Below are 23,122 nucleotides of genomic sequence, written 5' to 3'. Positions count from 1 at the left end.
TGGTATTATAACTATGTACATATATATACACGGATACATCAAAAAATACTGCAAATAGGGTAGGAATAGCTTTTTTTGTACCACAATTTAATATTAAAGTAGGAAAAAGGGTAAATGATGGAGTATCGGTTTATACAGGAGAAATGCTTGCTTTACTTCTAGCAGTTCAGTGGGTGGAAGAGGTTAGACTATTAAAATCAATCATTTGCTCAGACTCTAGTTCATCATTGGCCAGTTTGCAACATAGTCAATCAGATAGTTGACCAGATATATTAATTGAAATACAACAAACACTTTATAGAATCATTATGATGGGGCTTACAGTTTATTTTATATGGCTTCCAGCACGTCACGGGGTTAAGGGGAATGAAATGGCAAATATGGCTAAGAAGAGCGCCAGTAGGATAATGGTTGACATTAATGTTAGGTTTAGTGTAAAAGAAGTAAAGGGTATCATAAAACAAAAAATGGAAGAGAGGTGGCAGAGGTTATAGGAAGAAGAAAGGAAAGGATGCTGGTTTTATAAAATACAAAGGAGAATTGGAGAAATGAGAAAAACAGAATGAAACAGGAGAGAAGAGACAATTATATCACGTCTTAGAATAGAACCTTATTTATAAAAGGAAAAGATCAAACAGGGAAATGTGAGTGTGGGGAAGATGAGACAATAGAACATATTATTTTACATTGTAGGAAATATCAGGTCCAGAGGAAGAAGTTGGTTAGGAATCTTAGTAATATGAAAATGAAATTAGACATTGTTGATTTATTGCAAAAGATTCAGAACACAGAGGATATCAGGCTATAATTTATAATTTAATTTTTTTAAACAGTGTTAGTTGTATAATAGGATTTAGTGTATAAAGGGGTATGTATAAGTATGTATAGATGTCATGTGGTTCACACTCCTTACCAGTTGGTGGCGGTAATGCCTCCTTCAGTTGTTTGCCAACCGCCATTATAAGAAGAAGAAGAGGCATCGTTTGTCATCGGTCACGTGGTTTACTGCATTTACAAGCATTGAACCTTTTTACTCTGTAAACTCCTCGAAGCTTTGCTTCAAATGTTCCATCTCTAGAGTTTGGATCGAAGCCGAGTTATAACTACTCAGTAACTGTTAAAGGATCTTTTGAAGAGAAGCTAACAACAAAGATGTGGAGACAGCAGCTCAAACGGTGGCAGAGTGCAGCAGTGGGAGAGATTTCCCAAACAGCTAAAGAGGACAAAGAAGATCAGCAGCGTCTCAACATCCTGGAGGCTGATTTCAACCCTAAAGTTCTGCTGCACAGATTAGGTTTGTATGTTTTCATGTCAGTTACAGTTTAGGAACATTTTAGGTGACTAATGGATTAGCTTCTTAAAGTCCAAATGTTCATCATAGACTTAAAACGGTAAACGCTTCGTCACTCGGTGGGAACGACCCACGTCCGCCATTTTGAGTGGTTTGTTGTCCTTCGACACCGATACAAGTTTGTTTAGAAACTAATTAATAGGGCTGCATGATATACCGCGGTGAAGTTAGTTTAAAGTTGGACATTGGATATTCAAGCTCCGCGGAGTTAGCGGCATCTAGCTGACGGTTGATCCGATTCAGGCACTCAGATTTCGGCTAGCTGCTCTCTGTTGCTCCCTCTTCTGACCCGCGGTGGTTCACTTAGGGACCGTCAATAAGTTTCCGAACCAAACAATCGTGGAAAATAAAAATAAATAAATTCCTTGTCTTGGGACCAATTGAAACAAAAACGATAGTAAATCATGCTACTAGATTACATCAATGAGGCACACTCATTTTTATTCCATTTTAAGGATTTTTATATTTTTTAGGATTATGTTTAGTTCAAAATTAGCATTTTTCTTAAATAGCTTCCAGGTCATGTGACCCACTGACACAAAATCTGTCTGAAATTGTTCTACTAGTCTGGATAGATGAGACACACCCTTTTTTCTATTCCATTTTAAGCATTTTTTTATTTTTTATACATTTCTTTCATCACAAATCATGTTTTTTTTCCAATAGTTTTTAGGTCATGTGACCCAGTGGTACAGAACTACTGTTAAATAATTCTATTAGACTGAATAAATGAGACACATTTCTTTTTATCTGATTTAATTGCATTTTCTATTTTTTGTGAGGTAACATGACTTTCACAAAACTAATGTTAACTCATTCAAACAATCGTGGAAAATAAAAATAAATTCCTTGTCTTGTGACCAATTGAAACAAAAACAATAGTATATCATGCTACAAGATGACTTCAATGAAACACACAAATCTTTATTCCATTTTAAGCATTTTTATATTTTTAAGGAGTATTTTTAGTTCAAAATTAGCATTTTTCTTAAATAGCTTCCAGGTCATGTGACCCACTGACACAAAATCTGTCTGAAATATTTCTACTAGTCTGGATAGATGAGACTCACCCTTTTTAATTACATTTTCAGCATTTTCTGTATTTTTTAGGAATTTATTGGGTCAGAAATTAGCATTTTTCTTCAATAGCTTCCAGGTCATGTGACCTACTGACACAAAATCTGTTTGAAATTGTTCTACTAGTCTGGATAGATGAGACACAGGCTTTTTTCTATTCCATTTTAAGCATTTTAATATTTGTTAGGATTATTTTTAGTTCAAAATTAGCATTTTTCTTCAATAGCTTCCAGGTCATGTGACCTACTGACACAAAATCTGTATGAAATTGTTCTACTAGTCTCGATAGATGAGGCACACCCTTTTTTTATTCCATTTTCAGCATTTTCTGTATTTTTTAGGATTATTTTTAGTTCAAAATTGGCTTCCAGGTCATGTGACCTACTGTCACAAAATCTGTCTGAAATTGTTCTACTAGTCTGGATAGATGAGACACACGCTTTTTTCTATTCCATTTTAAGCATTTTAATATTTTTTAGGATTATTTTTAGTTCAAAATTAGCATTTTGATTCAATAGCTTCCAGGTCATGTGACCTACTGACACAAAATCTGTCTGAAATTGTTTTACTAGTCTGGATAGATGAGACACACCCTTTTTTATTCCATTTTCAACATTTTCTGTATTTTTTAGGAATTTATTGGGTCAAAAATTAGCATTTTTCTTCAATAGCTTCCAGGTCATGTGATCTACTGACACTAAATCTGTCTGAAAGTGTTCTACTAGTCTGGATAAATGAGGCACACCCTTTTGTATTCCATTTTAAGCATGTTTATATTTTTTGGATTATTTTTAGTGCGAAATTAGCATTTTTCTTCAATAGCTTCCAGGTCATGTGACCTACTGACACAAAATCTGTCTGAAATTGTTCTACTAGTCTGGATAGATGAGGCACACCCTTTTGTATTCCATTATAAGCATTTTTATATTTTTTGGATTATTTTTAGTGCGAAATTAGCATTTTTCTTTAATAGCTTCCAGGTCATGTGACCCACTGACACAAAATCTGTCTGAAATTGTTCTACTAGTCTGGATAGATGAGACACACGCTTTTTTCTATTCCATTTTAAGCATTTTAATATTTTTTAGGATTATTTTTAGTTCAAAATTAGCATTTTGATTCAATAGCTTCCAGGTCATGTGACCTACTGACAAAATCTGTATGAAATTGTTCTACTAGTCTGGATAGATGAGGCACACCCTTTTGTATTCCATTTTAAGCATTTTTATATTTTTTGAGATTATTTTTAGTTCAAAATTAGCATTTTTGCTTCAATAGTTTCCAGGTCATGTGACCAATTCACACAAAATCTGTCTGAAATTGTTCTACTAGTCTCGATAGATGAGGCACACCCTTTTTTATTCCATTTTAAGCATTTTTATATTTTTTAGGATTATTTTTAGTTCAAAATTGGCTTCCAGGTCATGTGACCTACTGACACAAAATCTGTCTGAAATTGTTCTACTAGTCTGGATAGATGAGGCACACCCTTTTGTATTCCATTATAAGCATTTTTATATTTTTTGGATTATTTTTAGTGCGAAATTAGCATTTTTCTTTAATAGCTTCCAGGTCATGTGACCCACTGACACAAAATCTGTCTGAAATTGTTCTACTAGTCTGGATAGATGAGACACACGCTTTTTTCTATTCCATTTTAAGCATTTTAATATTTTTTAGGATTATTTTTAGTTCAAAATTAGCATTTTGATTCAATAGCTTCCAGGTCATGTGACCTACTGACACAAAATCTGTATGAAATTGTTCTACTAGTCTGGATAGATGAGGCACACCCTTTTGTATTCCATTTTAAGCATTTTTATATTTTTTGGGATTATTTTTAGTTCAAAATTAGCATTTTTGCTTCAATAGTTTCCAGGTCATGTGACCAATTCACACAAAATCTGTCTGAAATTGTTCTACTAGTCTCGATAGATGAGGCACACCCTTTTTTATTCCATTTTAAGCATTTTTATATTTTTTAGGATTATTTTTAGTTCAAAATTGGCTTCCAGGTCATGTGACCTACTGACACAAAATCTGTCTGAAATTGTTCTACTAGTCTCGATAGATGAGACACACGCTTTTTTCTATTCCATTTTAAGCATTTTAATATTTTTTAGGATTATTTTTAGTTCAAAATTAGCATTTTTCTTCAATAGCTTCCAGGTCATGTGACCTACTGACACAAAATCTGTCTGAAATTGTTTTACTAGTCTGGATAGATGAGACACACCCTTTTTTATTCCATTTTCAACATTTCTGTATTTTTTAGGAATTTATTGGGTCAGAAATTAGCATTTTTCTTCAATAGCTTCCAGGTCATGTGACCTACTGACACAAAATCTGTTTGAAATTGTTCTACTAGTCTGGATAGATGAGACACAGGCTTTTTTCTATTCCATTTTAAGCATTTTAATATTTGTTTGGATTATTTTTAGTTCAAAATTAGCATTTTTCTTCAATAGCTTCCAGGTCATGTGACCTACTGACACAAAATCTGTATGAAATTGTTCTACTAGTCTGGATAGATGAGGCACACCCTTTTGTATTCCATTTTAAGCATTTGTATATTTTTTGGGATTATTTTTAGTTCAAAATTAGCATTTTTGCTTCAATAGCTTCCAGGTCATGTGACCTACTGACACAAAATCTGTCTGAAATTGTTTTACTAGTCTGGATAGATGAGGCACACCCTTTTTTATTCCATTTTCTGTATTTTTTAGGAATTTATTGGGTCAAAAATTAGCATTTTTCTTCAATAGCTTCCAGGTCATGTGATCTACTGACACAAAATCTGTATGAAATTGTTCTACTAGTCTGGATAGATGAGACACACGCTTTTTTCTATTCCATTTTAAGCATTTTAATATTTTTTAGGATTATTTTTAGTTCAAAATTAGCATTTTGATTCAATAGCTTCCAGGTCATGTGACCTACTGACACAAAATCTGTATGAAATTGTTCTACTAGTCTGGATAGATGAGGCACACCCTTTTGTATTCCATTTTAAGCATTTTTATATTTTTTGGGATTATTTTTAGTTCAAAATTAGCATTTTTGCTTCAATAGTTTCCAGGTCATGTGACCAATTCACACAAAATCTGTCTGAAATTGTTCTACTAGTCTCGATAGATGAGGCACACCCTTTTTTATTCCATTTTAAGCATTTTTATATTTTTTAGGATTATTTTTAGTTCAAAATTGGCTTCCAGGTCATGTGACCTACTGACACAAAATCTGTCTGAAATTGTTCTACTAGTCTCGATAGATGAGACACACGCTTTTTTCTATTCCATTTTAAGCATTTTAATATTTTTTAGGATTATTTTTAGTTCAAAATTAGCATTTTTCTTCAATAGCTTCCAGGTCATGTGACCTACTGACACAAAATCTGTCTGAAATTGTTTTACTAGTCTGGATAGATGAGACACACCCTTTTTTATTCCATTTTCAACATTTCTGTATTTTTAGGAATTTATTGGGTCAGAAATTAGCATTTTTCTTCAATAGCTTCCAGGTCATGTGACCTACTGACACAAAATCTGTTTGAAATTGTTCTACTAGTCTGGATAGATGAGACACAGGCTTTTTTCTATTCCATTTTAAGCATTTTAATATTTGTTTGGATTATTTTTAGTTCAAAATTAGCATTTTTCTTCAATAGCTTCCAGGTCATGTGACCTACTGACACAAAATCTGTATGAAATTGTTCTACTAGTCTGGATAGATGAGGCACACCCTTTTGTATTCCATTTTAAGCATTTGTATATTTTTTGGGATTATTTTTAGTTCAAAATTAGCATTTTTGCTTCAATAGCTTCCAGGTCATGTGACCTACTGACACAAAATCTGTCTGAAATTGTTTTACTAGTCTGGATAGATGAGGCACACCCTTTTTTATTCCATTTTCTGTATTTTTTAGGAATTTATTGGGTCAAAAATTAGCATTTTTCTTCAATAGCTTCCAGGTCATGTGATCTACTGACACAAAATCTGTATGAAATTGTTCTACTAGTCTGGATAAATGAGGCACACCCTTTTTTCTATTCCATTTTAAGCATTTTTATATTTTTTAGGATTATTTTTAGTTCAAAATTAGCATTTTTCTTCAATAGCTTCCAGGTCATGTGACCTACTGACACAAAATCTGTATGAAATTGTTCTACTAGTCTGGATAAATGAGGCACACCCTTTTTTCTATTCCATTTTAAGCATTTTTATATTTTTTAGGATTATTTTAGTTCAAAATTAGCATTTTTCTTCAATAGCTTCCAGGTCATGTGACCAATTCACACAAAATCTGTCTGAAATTGTTCTACTAGTCTTGATAGATGAGGCACACCCTTTTTTATTCCATTTTAAGCATTTTTATATTTTTTAGGATTATTTTTAGTTCAAAATTGGCTTCCAGGTCATGTGACCTACTGTCACAAAATCTGTCTGAAATTGTTTTACTAGTCTGGATAGATGAGACACACCCTTTTTTATTCCATTTTCAACATTTTCTGTATTTTTTAGGAATTTATTGGGTCAAAAATTAGCATTTTTCTTCAATAGCTTCCAGGTCATGTGACCCACTGACACAAAATCTGTCTGAAATTGTTCTACTAGTCTGGATAGATGAGACACACGCTTTTTTCTATTCCATTTTAAGCATTTTAATATTTGTTTGGATTATTTTTAGTTCAAAATTAGCATTTTTCTTCAATAGCTTCCAGGTCATGTGACCTACTGACACAAAATCTGTCTGAAATTGTTTTACTAGTCTGGATAGATGAGGCACACCCTTTTGTATTCCATTTTAAGCATGTTTATATTTTTTGGATTATTTTTAGTGCGAAATTAGCATTTTTCTTCAATAGCTTCCAGGTCATGTGACCTACTGACACAAAATCTGTCTGAAATTGTTCTACTAGTCTGGATAAATGAGGCACACCCTTTTTTATTCCATTTTCTGTATTTTTTAGAAATTTATTGGGTCAAAAATTAGCATTTTTGCTTCAATAGCTTCCAGGTCATGTGACCCACTGACACAAAATCTGTCTGAAATTGTTCTACTAGTCTGGATAGATGAGACACACCCTTTTTTCTATTCCATTTTAAGCATTTTTATATTTTTTATACATTTCTTTCATCACAAATTATGTTTTTTTTCCAATAGTTTTTAGGTCATGTTACCCAGTGGTACAGAACTACTGTTAAATAATTATATTAGACTGAATAAATGAGACACATTTCTTTTTATCTGATTTAATTGCCTTTTCTATTTTTTGTGAGGTAACATGACTTTCACAAAACTAATGTTAAATCATTCTACTAAACATGACAGATGAGACACAGTCTTAAAGCAATCTAACAGATCTACAGTTTTATTTCCAACATTATTTATTTCTAACATTATTGGACAAACTTCACACTTTGCACCTCACTTACATGATGGACATTTCCATCCTTTCTTTGTCATTTTCTGTGCTGTTTGTGTTGAGGCACTGGACCTGGAGCCATCTATCAGTCATCACACTGGATCTGTTAATACTGTAGATGCTGATGGCTGTGGGCAGGAAGGATCTCCTGTAGGTCTGTCTTACAGCAGATCTGAAGAAGCCTCTGACTGAAGACACTCTGTTGTTGTAGGACAGTCTCATGAAGAGGATGCTCAGGGTTCTCCATAATGTTCTTCATTTTATGAAGAATCCTTCTTTCCACAATGATCTCCAGAGGTTCTAGAGGAATCCCCAGAGCAGAGCCAGCCTTTATCAGCCTGTTGAACTTGTTCAGGTCCCTGGTTCTGATGCTGCTACCCCAGCAGATGATGGCAGAAGAGATCAGACTCTCCACAACAGACTTATGGAAGATATGCAGCATCTGGCTGCAAACACCAAAGGACCTAAGCTTCCTCAAGAAGTACAGTCTGCTCTGTCCCTTCTTGTAGATGGCTTCACAGTTGCATCTCCACACCATGTTTCCACACCATGCCACAAAGCGGTCCACCACCTTCCTGTACTCATCTTCTTGTCCATCTCTGATCCACCCCACAACTGCAGAATCATCCGAGTATTTCTGCAGATGTCAGGAGTCTGTCTTGTACTGAAAGTCTGAGGTCTACAGAGTGAAGAGGAATGGTGAGAGTACAGTCCCCTGTGGTGCTCCTGTGCTGCTGACTACCTGGTTAAACTCACAACCCTTCAGTCTCACAAACTGTGGTCTGTTTGTCAGGAAGTCTTTGATCCAGGAGATTGTTGAGGCCTCCACCTGAGTATTCTGGAGTTTCTGACAAAGCAAATCAGGTTGGATTGTGTTAAATGCACTGGAGAAATCAAAGAACATGATCCTCACAGTGCTGCTGGCTTTGTCCAGATGACAGTGGGTTTGTTGAAGCAGGTGTTTGATGGCATCTTCCACTCCACAGCGATAAGCAAACTGAAGGAGGTCCTGATGGTTCATTGTTTGCTTACTCAGGTGGGCCACAACAGGAGTCTCTCTAGGACCTTCATGATGTGAGATGTCAGGGCAACAGAACTAATAATAATAAAAGGCACATTGACAGCCTGTCTGGAGTTTGCCAAAAAGGCACCTGAAGGACTCTCAGACCATGAGAAACAAAATTCTCTGGTCTGATTACACAAAGATTCGTCACGTTTGGAGGAGACCAGGCACCGCTTATCACCAGGCCAATGCCATCCCTACAGTAAAGCATGGTGGTGGCAGCATCATTCTATGGGATGTTTTTCAAAGCAGAAACTGGCAGACTAGTCAGGATAGAGGGAAAGATGAATGCAGCAATGTACAGAGACATCCTGGATGAAAACCTTCTCCAGAGCATTTCTGACCACAGACTGGAGCGACGGTTCATTTTTCAGCAGGACAATGACCCAAAGCCCACAGCCAAGATCTCAGAACCACCCTGTAAATGTCCTGGAGTGGCCCAGCCAGAGTCCAGACTTCCCTAAACCTGAAAGATCTTACTAAGCAGGTTTACTAAAAGTTCTGTTTAAGCTGGTGTCGGGAAATGACTCGCCTAGCCTCTGACAGCCTTCATACAAAAGTCTCGCCCTTCTTCAACTGGAGGTCAGGACGACTGAGTAGCCTCTCACAGTCATCCACACCTTCAACAGTCACTTTTGTTCACAGCTGCTCATTCCCTAATTTACAACTGGCTCTTGGTATATGGGCTAGGTTAACGTTAGTAGCTCAGCATGAGCCCCAAGGGTGCTGTTTTAACAAACTTGACTAAGGCAACCTATAAAAACCTCCTAAAATATCTTAGAACCAGGCAACAAGACTTTTTACCACCAATGAAAAACCAACAATACGGTGACTTAAATAATTGAATGTTCACAATTTAACTAGAATTTTATATGCTTTCTTTAATTAGTAACGCTTTAGCAGAAGTCAGTAACAGCTTCAATTAGGCAACACAAAATAATTTCAATAATAGAAATGAATCAATCAACTCAACCTGTCTTTCCCTGATGCTGAAACTAGTGAGTTTGGAGAGGCTTTGAAGACGGAGGCTCATCCATGCACCTGATGGAGAAGATTCTTCTGGTAACAACAAGTGGTTTCTTGAAGGGAATATGACTTAATCTTCAGTTTTCTTCCTTTAAGTGGCAGGCACTGATGCTCCAGACTTTGATGGTTAAACAGGATCTTTGTTGTTATTTGTCTCCGAAGACAGTATTTTCCAGAGGCTGAAGAGTTGAAGGAAACCCGGAGACATAAATGAGGTTGATTCGGGACTTCCAGAAATCTGAAACTTAGAGCAATCAGCTGTTCACCGATCAAGTTCACTTCTGTTTTCTGGATAAAAAGGCTTTAGATGAAATCAGATTCTTAATCTTGAGGCACAGTCCTTTCTGGGTCCACTTGTTGGTCCTCTTTTTAATGCAGTCGATCAGTGGGGCTGTGTCTCTGTTCCTTTTCCATCCAAGCTTATTTTCTCCGTCCGATCTTGTTCGCTGGTCTTCTGTGAGGAAACAACCCCGTTTCTTATCATTGTTTTTATAGCGCTTGATGCCTTCACCGTTCAGGCCCTTATTAGGCTTCTTAGTTATTGCGCAACCTATTCAGCTCAGCTTCTTGATTATTGCTGAATACTTTAGTCATGGTCATTGTGACCTACTGATTCTGCTTCTCAGGCTTGGAGATGCCAATAATAGCCACTCTGGTCTGTAGTCGCATCCTCCCGTCGCTGTCAGCATGCAGCTGGCTCTCGTCACTCCTAGTCATCCTACAGTTCTCTCCCTAATCTGCTCAGTTTTAAACTTTACACAGTATTACATGTTTCATTCTTCAGCTTTCAGCATTTACTTTAAAACACAGTTGCAAAAACATCACTTCATTCTCTTTATTCATGCTTTAATGTTATATTTCTTTCATATATAGCTGATTGAGAATGTCAAACATTAATGTTTTTCCTCTAATTCCCAGTTCTTAACCACATTTCACTCATACATCTTTTAACTTGTTAATCAAAGACTACTAATTTTATTCAATACATGTGAAAGAATATAAAATCATCATACATTTCTTTGGATATACTTGTTTATATTTTTGCAAAAGATAAGACAGATAACATGTGGCAGATAATATGTGGCTCCACACAAGCCTCTCCAGTCTCTCAGCTCCAGAATATGAGACGCCTGTCAACAGCTGATGTGGACAAAAGGAGCACAGCTCTGAATGATGGACGGACGCTTTGACCCTTCATTTGTGAAGGGACAACGTCTGGGCCCCTCTTTTTCCAAAGTAAGGTTAAGTCACAATCAGATATACGAAGAAACTGGTTCATGCATTGAAGACTTATGCAGTAAAGCTGGACAAAAAAGCAGGTGTGATCTGCTAAAATGAATGTTTTACGTTTGACTGGAGCTTGTAAGCTATGAGAATTACCTTGCAACCGATCACAGTATGTATTATAATCATATGTTTAATCAAAGTGATCAATTGTGATTACAAAAATTCTTAAATAAAAAATAGAAAATGCATTAAAATCAGATAAAAAAAGGGTGTGCCTCATCTATCCAGTCTAGTAGAACAATTTCAGACAGATTTTGCGTCAGTGGGTCACATGACCTGGAAGCTAATGAAGAAAAATGCTAATTTTGAACTAAAAATAATCCTAAAAAATATTAAAATGCATAAAATTGAATAAAAATGAGTGTGACTCATTGATGTAATCTAGTAGCATGATTTACTATTGTTTTTGTTTCAAGAACAAGGAATTTATTTATTTTTAGTTTCCATGATTGTTTGGTTCGGAAACTTACGTATTATGGAGATATGAAATTAGAGTTAATCCTAGTAAGAATTATATTCAAGATATCTGGAATGTTCATTTTAGATAGGAAGAATGTTATTTTAGATATCTAAAATACATATTCAGTCAAGCTAATAAATGTCAAAATTGTAGAAATTGTAAAGATTTATAGGTATCTGAAACTTAATTCTTACAAGTACAATTTCATTTTCTGAGATTCTGAAATTAAGTTTCTGCTAGCAAAAATGTAATTGAGGACATCTATAATTACAGTTCTGACTAGTAGGAATGTAATTTTGACTAGGAATAATCCTATTTTAGTGATCTACAAATGGAACAACAGAGATGTGTGCGCTTTGAATAAATGTTAAAATGGCCTGCTATACACGTCCGCCATTTTGAGTGGTTTGTTGGCCTTCGACACCGATACAAGTTTGTTTAGGAACTAATTAATAGGGCTGTACTTAATTAGGGAAACATGCGATGTGTGATAACAGTGCCTAATAGTGTGAAGACGATATGACTTGTAATATATGAACAAATACTTACAGTACATCCGGAAAGTATTCACAGCGCTTCACATTTTGTTAAGTTACAGCCTCTTTCCAAATTGTCTTTATCTCTATCTCCAAAATTCTACACATGCTCCGTATTTGTTTGTAGAAATTTGAGGAAATAGATTATTACAATTTTGAATGAGGCTGTAATATAACAAAATGTGATGCGCTCTGAATACTTTCTGGGTTCAGTGTTTGTCTTTCTGCTCTGGGTTCATAGAAATATAACAATTAAATACATAATTTCCATTCCAACACGTCAGTTTTATTTAAAAACCTTAGGCCATTTTTCCTTGTAATGTGTTGATGAGCTTCCTTATCCGACTCTAATAAAAGGGAAACATTAGAACTTAAGCTTTATATTATTATAGTATAAGTGTGAGAAACAGCTATGAGTCATATTAATGAAGGTTATCCTTACAAGAAAATGCAACTAGACATAGCGGCTGTATTAGCATTGAAACAACAGACTGCATGATATAGTTTCTTAATGACTTCAAAACATCGTCCCCATAAACATTTTCTGATGTTCTAAATACAGAAAAACACCACTTAATATCAGTTTTTTTGAAATAACTAAATAAAAACTTAAAATACGTTGAAGAACTTTAAATAAAAGTTAACAAAACTTAAATTCAACTGCAAATCCTCCCATTGCAGTTGTTCCACATTTTCTCTACTCCCTAAGTGGTTATAAGGCTGTTGTATTACTGGAGGAAGGACTTTGCTCAGTCAAACTAGGAGAAGGGTAAGGTACTGGTCAACAACGGTATGAGCAACAATGTAAGTAAACTCAATAAACTCTTTTTAAAGTCTTAAGTGTGTGGTGAACTAAATTATAGTTTTATTTATGGTGTTTCTCTGTCTCTCATCCTGAGTGAATGTTTTATTAGGGCAGGTTCTTGGTTAAAAAGAAAAACCCAACATGTTCACTTTGCAAGGTTTTATGCATGTGTGCTGACATGTTGTTATATTTCCTGACACAAAAGATGAGGCAGGAAGTGGTGCTGTCTTGAAGAAACTGCCCAATGATTTCTTTGCCTCCTTCATGGTGGCACTGGGTGGATCATTGGTCTGGGTCTCTGGATCAGTGAAACTTCTTTCCTAGAACAGAGAAAATAATATAGGGGAAATAAACACACTTTAATTATCATGATATACATATATCACGTCATTTGTTTTAATTTATATGTATGTGTATATATATATGTGTGTATATATATATATATATATATATATATATATATATATATATATATATATATATATATATACAGGTCCTTCTCACAAAATTAGCATATTTCATCCCGCCGATGAAAGAAAAGTGTTTTTAATACAAAAAACGTCAACCTTCAAATAATCATGTACAGTTATGCACTCAATACTTGGTCGGGAATCCTTTGGCAGAAATGACTGCTTCAATGCGGCGTGGCATGGAGGCAATCAGCCTGTGGCACTGCTGAGGTCTTATGGAGGCCCAGGATGCTTCAATAGCGGCCTTTAGCTCATCCAGAGTGTTGGGTCTTGAGTCTCTCAACGTTCTCTTCACAATATCCCACAGATTCTCTATGGGGTTCAGGTCAGGAGAGTTGGCAGGCCAATTGAGCACAGTGATACCATGGTCAGTAAACCATTTACCAGTGGTTTTGGCACTGTGAGCAGGTGCCAGGTCGTGCTGAAAAATGAAATCTTCATCTCCATAAAGCTTTTCAGCAGATGGAAGCATGAAGTGCTCCAAAATCTCCTGATAGCTAGCTGCATTGACCCTGCCCTTGATAAAACACAGTGGACCAACACCAGCAGCTGACACGGCACCCCAGACCATCACTGACTGTGGGTACTTGACACTGGACTTCTGGCATTTTGGCATTTCCTTCTCCCCAGTCTTCCTCCAGACTCTGGCACCTTGATTTCCGAATGACATGCAGAATTTGCTTTCATCCGAAAAAAGTACTTTGGACCACTGAGCAACAGTCCAGTGCTGCTTCTCTGTAGCCCAGGTCAGGCGCTTCTGCCGCTGTTTCTGGTTCAAAAGTGGCTTGACCTGGGGAATGCGGCACCTGTAGCCCATTTCCTGCACACGCCTGTGCACGGTGGCTCTGGATGTTTCTACTCCAGACTCAGTCCACTGCTTCCGCAGGTCCACCAAGGTCTGGAATCGGCCCTTCTCCACAATCTTCCTCAGGGTCCGGTCAGCTCTTCTCGTTGTGCAGCGTTTTCTGCCACACTTTTTCCTTCCCACAGACTTCCCACTGAGGTGCCTTGATACAGCACTCTGGGAACAGCCTATTCGTTCAGAAATTTCTTTCTGTGTCTTACCCTCTTGCTTGAGGGTGTCAATAGTGGCCTTCTGGACAGCAGTCAGGTCGGCAGTCTTACCCATGATTGGGGTTTTGAGTGATGAACCAGGCTGGGAGTTTTAAAGGCCTCAGGAATCTTTTGCAGGTGTTTAGAGTTAACTCGTTGATTCAGATGATTAGGTTCATAGCTCGTTTAGAGACCCTTTTAATGATATGCTAATTTTGTGAGATAGGAATTTTGGGTTTTCATGAGCTGTATGCCAAAATCATCCGTATTAAGACAATAAAAGACCTGAAATATTTCAGTTAGTGTGCAATGAATCTAAAATATATGAATGTTAAATTTTCATCATGACATTATGGAAAATAATGAACTTTATCACAATATGCTAATTTTTTGAGAAGGACCTGTATATATATATATATATATATATATATATATATATATATATATATATGAATTAATAAATTACCCAGTTGTTTAGTTCTGTAGCTTTCACAATGTTGGCACCATGGTCCAAGGTGATACATACTTGTTGGTCTTCTTGAAGATCCCAGCTGGACAACACCTCACGTAATCCAAGGGATATATTTTCACTGGTGTGCGACTCTGGAAAATACACAGGCTCTAGACACTGTTTCTTTTAGTTCAAAGCCTTTGGTGAGGAAGTGCACAGTAAAACTCATGTATGGTTCTGTTGTGCAACTTGACCAAAGGTCTGTAATACTTGCGTAGTATTTAGCTCGGAAAAGTAATTCCGTGACTGGATGTGGCATCTTCAGTCCAATGTGTTTATCAGACTGACTAAACCTTCCCAGCTCACTGTATTCATGGGCATCATGTCCTTAGCCAAATAACGTGCAATGACCTCAGTTATGTCTGTGTATCGCTTCGATGTTTTCTCATAAGTAGTGATACGTGGACGTCAGCTGGACTGTTGTACTCTGACTTTTCGTAAAGTTTGCAACTTTTACTTTGCTAGCGCTTGCTTTTTGAAACTCATCATACAGGTCTTTGTGGTTGTATTGGAGGTGACAATGAAGATTCATCGTGTTTCCTCTCGTAGTTGTTACATGCATTCAGCATGCCTTGCAGAGTACCTCAGTTTGTAAAGAAACGTGCAGTTTTTTTTTTTTTACTTCGTTACAGTTTCCTCACTTGTCTGGCTCTCAGCCATTGAAACTCTCACTAAAACTGCTTAGTTATTTGCTATCCACTCGCGTCTACATAGGGGGCTGGCATCTAATGTAAAGAGATCCATCGGAATAGCCAAACACAGTATTTGATTGGTCAAATACTCCAAGCTTTCATGTGATTGACAAAGCGTGTTACTTTAAGAAGAATTTATGTAAATCATAAACGTAAATATTTGAGCCAACCATTTAAAAAGCTGTACATAAGCTGCTAAGCTTTCTATGTCTAAGCATGTTTTTGCTATCTTTAGGGAAGCCGCCCTACGAATTTAACAATTCTGACCCTGACTGGGTTAAATTGCCCTTAGGTGTGGTTGTGTGCATGGTGGTTTACCTCCATCATGTTTAACTTAGTCAATGGGAGATGACACTTTCGTGCTTTTTTTGCCTTATAATCTTTCCATTGGTGCCATTTTAAACCAGGGTCTTTCTTATTGTTCAGTCTAGAACACTGACTTTAAATAAGGAATGTCATGCCTTCAGTGGTTTAGATGTTGTCCTGGGTTTTGTTGTGACCTATTAGATTAGTTTTCTTGGAGTACTTATCATTTTTCTTCTAGCACCAGATAAATTCCTTACCTCAGAGGACTTAATGAGCTAATTACCTCTATTAGAAAGATTGTATTAGAACCAGCTCTTACCAGTAAACTCCCAAGGATTATTAGTCATTTGATTTGTTTTTCTGTGTTTTAATTTTCTGTATCATTGTAATGCTTTTCCTCATGTACAGCGCTTTGAGTGCCTTGTTGCTGAAAAGTGAAAAGTAAAAAAACTTGACTATCTTTGGTAGGCAGGTTACTCCTGGAAAGGTTCCCTGTTGTTCCACATTGTCTCTTTTTATGGAAGATGGCTCTCACGGTGGTTATCTGGATTCCCAAACCTTTTTTCCAGACGCATAGATTTCAATGACTTTGTTATGAACCAGGATCAACGTGTTATTCATATTCTAGGAGTATGCTCTTTTCACAGCGTTCCATTGGAAACAGGTTTTTCTACCGGCATTATGAAGCAGTGAGTAACATTCAAGGGAAGGAACAACGAGTCTGGGAGACAGGAACATAGCACAGATTTCTGCCATGGCAACCACGGGAGCCAGCAGCCAGACCATAAAGGCAATATTGGCTTTTATTTTTTTCCTAAACATTAAAGTTTCTCAAGTAATGAAGTGCATCGTTTCACAGAGGATGTTGGTATTTATGTTTGGTTAAAATCAAACATCTGACATCCAAAGGTTTCATTATCAAATTAAAACAATCAACGATATGTTTTCAGAAAACCGTAGTAGGACTTAGTGTCATGATTTGTAATCGGCCATGTTGCTCAGCTTAGCACACCTGTCTGATCATTTCACTCACCTGTTTCGCCAGTATTTCTACCCGTTTCTCCTCTGATGCCAGAACATTTCTTTGCCTTGCCGCAGTGTTCATGATAAACTTATTGTGTATGACCCAGTTTCCGATGCTACATCTATGATTCTTGCTAAACACTTGTTGGACCAAGCCTTCCATGTATGCTCTTTTTCCTGCCTGTTCGTTCCTCCTCATCTTGCCTCATGTCTTCTAAGTAGACTTATTCTCTGCCTCCTCTGTTTATGAACCTATTCTGAAGACCATTGCAGTTGAAAACATTACAAATTGGGGAAAAATTGTACCTGCTTTTTCCAGGTCTTTCTTAGGCTTTCTGTGAATGCTCCTTGACTCTTGGACAACTTGTTTGATTATTCTTTTGACTCCTTTGTCAGAATTCAGTTTTATTTATATAGCGCCAATTCATAACACACGTCATCTTAAGGCACTTTACAAAGTCAATTAAATCAAATTATACAGATTTCAAGTCAGGTACATACATTTCAATTAATCCTGTAATTCCTGATGTTTTGGATTAGCTGAAGGTTTACAATACTCCAGCCTTGAAGTAACAAATGCATGGACTAATTTTTCAGCGTCACTCGTGAGTAGGATATTTCTAATTTTGGCAATGAAAGAAGGAAGTCCTAGAAACCTGTTAAATATGGCATTTAAATGACATGTCCTAGTCGAAAATAACACCAAGGTTTTTTACTTTATTACCGGAGGCCATTTTAATGCCATCCAGGTTAAGTGATTGACTAAGCAGTTTGTTTTTTAAAGATTCGGGTCCAAAGACGACAACATCCATCTTGTCTAGATTTAGAAGCAGAAAATGCAAAGTCATCCAAGTTTTTATATCTTCAAGACATGCTTGTATTCTATCTAACTGGTTGGGCTCATCAGGATTTATGGATAAGTAAAGCTGAGTATCATCAGTGTAACTGTGAAAATTTATCCTATGCTGCCTGATAATTTGACCTATTGGAAGCATATATATAGTAAAGAGAACTGGCCCAAGTACTGAACCCTGTGGTACTCTACAATTAACCCTGGAGTTTAAAGATGGTTTATCATTTACATGAACAAACTGGAATCTGTCAGACAGATAAGATTTAAACCAGCCTAGCGCTGTTCCCTGATCCCTACAGCATATTCCAGCCTTTCTAAGAGAATATTATGATCGACTGGATCAAATGCAGCACTGAGATCTAACAGAACCAGAACAGACACAAGTCCATTATCTGAGGCCATAAGAATATCATTAGTGACTTTCAGCAGAGCTGTTTCAGTGCTATGATGAGCTCTGAAACCTGACTGAAACTCTTCAAACAGGTCATTGCTGTATAAATGTTCACACATTTGATTAGCAACTATTTTCTCAAGAATTTTAGATAAGAACGGTAGATTGGATATAGGTCTGTAATTTATTAAGTCATCTCGATCAAGCGAAGGTTTCTTAAGTGAAGGTTTAATTACAGCTACCTTAAACCAGAAGACCAGACGTCTTTCTAGGGGCACCTGACTTTGACTGGTCTATGGTGAAATTGTCCTTTCCACTTCAGGATTGTGGTTGCAGCAGCGCTCACTGGAACAGTCAGAAGCTTAGAAATGCAGCTGTAATGTTTGCCATTAGTATGTTTTGCAATAGTAAGACCTTTTTGTGAAGGTCTCTTTGCTTTTGCCAGTTTTATTCCTCTGTGCAATACTTCAGTAATAAGAAACCTTCTTATAGGGTATCAATAAATATTAAACCAGCTGATATTGATTTAAACATATAAAAGATGCTTTCTAAATGCTGACAGATTTAATATGGTTGTTTGGCTTTTTATACACCTTCAGACATCCATTTCTTCATGGGTTAAATCCTTATTCTCTGTGTCATTCCAAGTTTTTACCCTTAACTTTCTTTGTGGAATAATTGGCTTTAATTTCTTCTTATATGAGGAGTATTTGATAGTTGCCAACATCTGGTGTGAATTCTATGTCATTGTTTTTAAAATTTATATTAAACTGAGAAAAAGTTGACATGTTCATTGCTTATTATACCTGCTTTAAAACCTGATTATTCCACATAGAAACTAGTTAAAAAGATTAATTATGCGGCACACTGTAAACAATCGTAGACAAGCGAGATGGAGACAAAAAAGACTAAAATGGTTTCAGTATATGGTTGTTGAGAATAAGTGAACAGATCATGACATAAATCAATAGACATAAGAAGCAACAATGCAAAATAAAAGGATAAGAATAAATGGTAATTAAATCAAAGAATTTAATGTAACCAAAGTACTTAAATATATCTTTATTAAAAAGTCACTCAGTCCAGCCTGAAGTTAAAAAACTTTCTAATATGCATGTTGTGTTTCAGTGTTTCCTGCAGATGTTAAGCAGATGCTGATGGTTAAAGAAGCAGCTCCTGTAAAGCACAGACCTTGTGCTGGCCTACATGACCCAAAGCCCCACCACATAAAGAAGGAACAGGAGGAGGTCTACACCAGTCTGGGGGGAGAGCAGCTCAATGGGAAGGAGGAGATTGATGCCATCAGGTTTCCAGTCACTGCTACTCCCATAAAGAGTGAGGATGATGAACAGTCCCCTCTGCTCTCACAGCTTTATCAAGACCAAATTAAAGGCAGAGCGCTTCCAGAAGACATCGATGGAGGAGAAGAAACCATCAGAATACAAGATCATGGAGATGGTTCCATTTCCTCAGAAACTGAAGACACTGAGAAGGATGAAAAGGCCGATGATGGAAACATTAACAAACCTTTTAGCTTCCCTGAGTTTGCTGAACAATTTGTTCACCGTGGCTTTCTTCAGAAAGACGTGATAAATTCAGAAATAGGATCTTTAAGCTCACTGGATAGGAAGAACTGTTTCACAGAGAAGAAAAATGTGGAATCGCCAAAGAAAGTCCAGACAGGAGTGAAGTTTAGCTGTGAAGACTGTGGTAAAACCTTTATTGGGAAAGGCACTTTAAACACACACATGAGAATCCACACTGGTGAGAAACCTTTCTGTTGTGATCTATGTGGACAAAGATTTAGCCAAAAAGGACATTTAAACAGACACATGAGCATCCACACTGGACAGAAACCCTTCTGTTGTGATCTATGTGGAAAAGGATTTAGCCTAAAAGGACATTTAAACAGACACATGAGCATCCACACTGGACAGAAACCCTTCTGTTGTGATCTATGTGGAAAAGGATTTAGCCTAAAAGAACATTTAAACACACACATGAGAATCCACACTGGACAGAAACCCTTCTGTTGTGATCTATGTGGACAAAAATTTACTGAAAAAGGCACTTTAAACAGACACACGAGAATCCACACTGGACAGAAACCTTTCTGTTGTGATCTATGTGGACAAAGATTTAGCCAAAAAGGAAGTTTACACGCACACATGAGAATCCACACTGGACAGAAACCTTTCTGTTGTGATCTATGTGGACAAAGATTTAACCAAAAACGACATTTAAACACACACATGAGAATCCACACTGGACAGAAACCTTTTTGTTGTGATCTATGTGGACAAAGATTTAACCAAAAAGGAAGTTTAAACAGACACATGAGAATCCACACTGGACAGAAACCTTTTTGTTGTGATCTATGTGGACAAAGATTTAGCCAAAAAGGAAGTTTAAACGCACACATGAGAATCCATACTGGACAGAAACCTTTCTGTTGTGATCTATGTGGACACAGATTTACTGAAAAAGGAAGTTTAAACAAACACCTGAGAATCCACACTGGACAGAAACCTTTCTGTTGTGATCTATGTGGACAAAGATTTAGCCAAAAAGGAAGTTTAAACGCACACATGAGAATCCATACTGGACAGAAACCTTTCTGTTGTGATCTATGTGGACACAGATTTACTGAAAAAGGAAGTTTAAACAAACACCTGAGAATCCACACTGGACAGAAACCTTTCTGTTGTGATCTATGTGGACAAAGATTTAGCCATAAATCAAGTTTAAACAAACACATGAGAATCCACACAAGAGAGGAAAATGGCTAAGGTTTGAAGGCTCTAACAGATTACGGTCGCTGTAAAATTTGTGATGTGAAGTGCAAGGCCAGTGGACAATTTGCACAATTTTCGTCAGCCTCAGATATTTGGCTACAACTCCTGCATTCAGCACCGTTAACACGCCTGCTAATGGATGCAATTTGTGCATTAAATTTGTGCCTTGTTAAGAAAACTAAAACTGCGTAGTTAATGGTTTTCATGTTGAAGAAATGTTTGAAACATCTGAGATGTTACAATACAAACGGCTGGATGTTGTTTTGATATATTCAATAAAGTTTATATATTGAGAAATACATACACTATCGGTCAAACGTTTTAGATACACTTTCTCACTTAATTGGTCTCTTTATTTTCATGACTATTTACATTGTAGATTCTCACTAAAGGCAACAAAACTTTGAAGGAACACATAAAAACGCCAGTGACTGTCCACTGTCTCTACATGTTCATCCAGGAGGAGTGAATGCTGCAAGTCACTGACTGGATGTAATCTGCTGGGTTTCCTTAGACAGAAAAACTTTTTATCCAATTTGAATAAATAACTGAATCTGACTGAACTGTTCAATGATTACGATTAATAGGAATGTATGAACCTGACTGTTGTGAAGTGCCTTGAGACAACATGTGTTTTGAATTGGCGCTATATAAATAAACTGAATTGAAAACATATTTAAGGTTATTTTACAATTTCTATCAAATTAAAATGGTCTTTAATACCTACAAATTCTCTCCTCAAAATTGTTCTTGTTCATATTTCTGACACTTCAATGTTACATGTTCTATTGTTTCCTCCTCTCCATAATGATCACATTTTCCTGTATTATGTTTCTTTATCTTAAACAATGTAGAATTAAGTCCTTTATGTCTAAATCTTAATCTTGTAATTAACCTTTCCTCTTTTCTGCTCCTTCTTCATGTTCTTACTTCTTCTACTATCTTGTTGATTCTGTAAAACCATTTTCCTTTCCTTTCTTCATCCCACCTTTTCTGCCACTCTTTCCTGATTCTCTGTTGAATGATATTTCTCACCTCTGACCTACTAATATTAATGTGGTTCTCTGTTGCCTTCTTTGCCATCCTGTCCACCATCTCATCATCATTGTGAGCATTTACTATGTGTAGCATGGATTACATGGCAAGATCTCACCTTATTTTGACAGTACTTACCAATATTTTTAAATACATAATTTATCATTATAGAAAACAATAACGGACTTATACTTCCTTGAGGAGTACCATTCTCTACTATATATTTACATGACAATTCTTGACCAATTCTTACTTGTATTGTTCTATTTGATAAAACATGTTTTGATCCATTTAAACATTTTTCCATTAATACTCATTTTACTTAATAATCCTTCAACCCACATCATGTCATATGCTTTTTCTATGTCAAAACATAAAGCTACTACATTTTCTTTATTTGTGTTCTCCTAATTTCATTTTCTAAGCATAATGCCGAGTCATTTGTGCTTTTTCCTTTTCAAAAACCCTTTTGATATCAATATATATACCCATTAACATTTAAATATATTAATTACTAATCATTCTTTCCATTATTTTACAAATATTTGATGTTAATGCTATCTGTCTATAATTTTCTGGTTTTCATCTTTTCCTGGTTTATTGGAATAATTATGGCTTCCTTCCAGCTCTGTGGCAGCTCTCCCTCCTCCCAGACTTTATTGTATAATTCTAATATTTTGTCTTTTGCTTTATCATTGAGATGTTCTATCATTGTATAATAAATTAGATCTTTTCCAGGTGATGTATGTTTTGTTTTCCTGGTTACAAATTTCAACTCTCCTTTTGTAAATGGCTCATTTATTAAATTTGTATCTACGTTATTTCACATTAAGTCTTTAAATTTCACCTTTGTGATTTCCCTACCTTTCTTTCCTTCTTCACTAATATCACTTGAACTATGAATTTTACTAAATGTTTTAGCTAATATTTCAGCTTTTTCTTTATCTTCCGTTATAGTTGTA

General features: G+C 36.2%; 2 protein-coding genes across 2 annotated transcripts in view; one reads left to right on the top strand and one right to left on the bottom strand.

Moving 5' to 3' along the window:
- LOC124881023 overlaps positions 1-17,285 on the bottom strand; it is a 38,788-nt gene extending 21,503 nt beyond the window's left edge. Inside the window, exons 1-2 of the mRNA XM_047386508.1 lie at positions 17,097-17,285; positions 13,230-13,351 (exon numbers count right to left, since the gene is read on the bottom strand). Coding sequence (XP_047242464.1) covers positions 13,230-13,351; positions 17,097-17,285 — 311 coding nt within the window. The remainder of the gene's footprint in view (positions 1-13,229; positions 13,352-17,096) is intronic.
- LOC124880567 (gastrula zinc finger protein XlCGF57.1-like) lies at positions 1,239-21,419 on the top strand. The gene is made up of 2 exons (XM_047385812.1): positions 1,239-1,294; positions 19,459-21,419. Exon 2 carries the CDS (start codon positions 19,482-19,484, stop codon positions 21,117-21,119), a length of 1,638 nt encoding a protein of 545 aa, XP_047241768.1. The 5' UTR covers positions 1,239-1,294; positions 19,459-19,481; the 3' UTR covers positions 21,120-21,419.
- The last annotated feature ends 1,703 nt before the right edge of the window (positions 21,420-23,122 follow it).

This window comes from Girardinichthys multiradiatus, chromosome 14, assembly GCF_021462225.1.
Source record: "Girardinichthys multiradiatus isolate DD_20200921_A chromosome 14, DD_fGirMul_XY1, whole genome shotgun sequence".
Taxonomy (NCBI): Eukaryota; Metazoa; Chordata; class Actinopteri; order Cyprinodontiformes; family Goodeidae; genus Girardinichthys; species Girardinichthys multiradiatus.
Note: the sequence above shows the minus strand (reverse complement) of the source record. Positions and strands in the feature narration are given on the sequence as shown.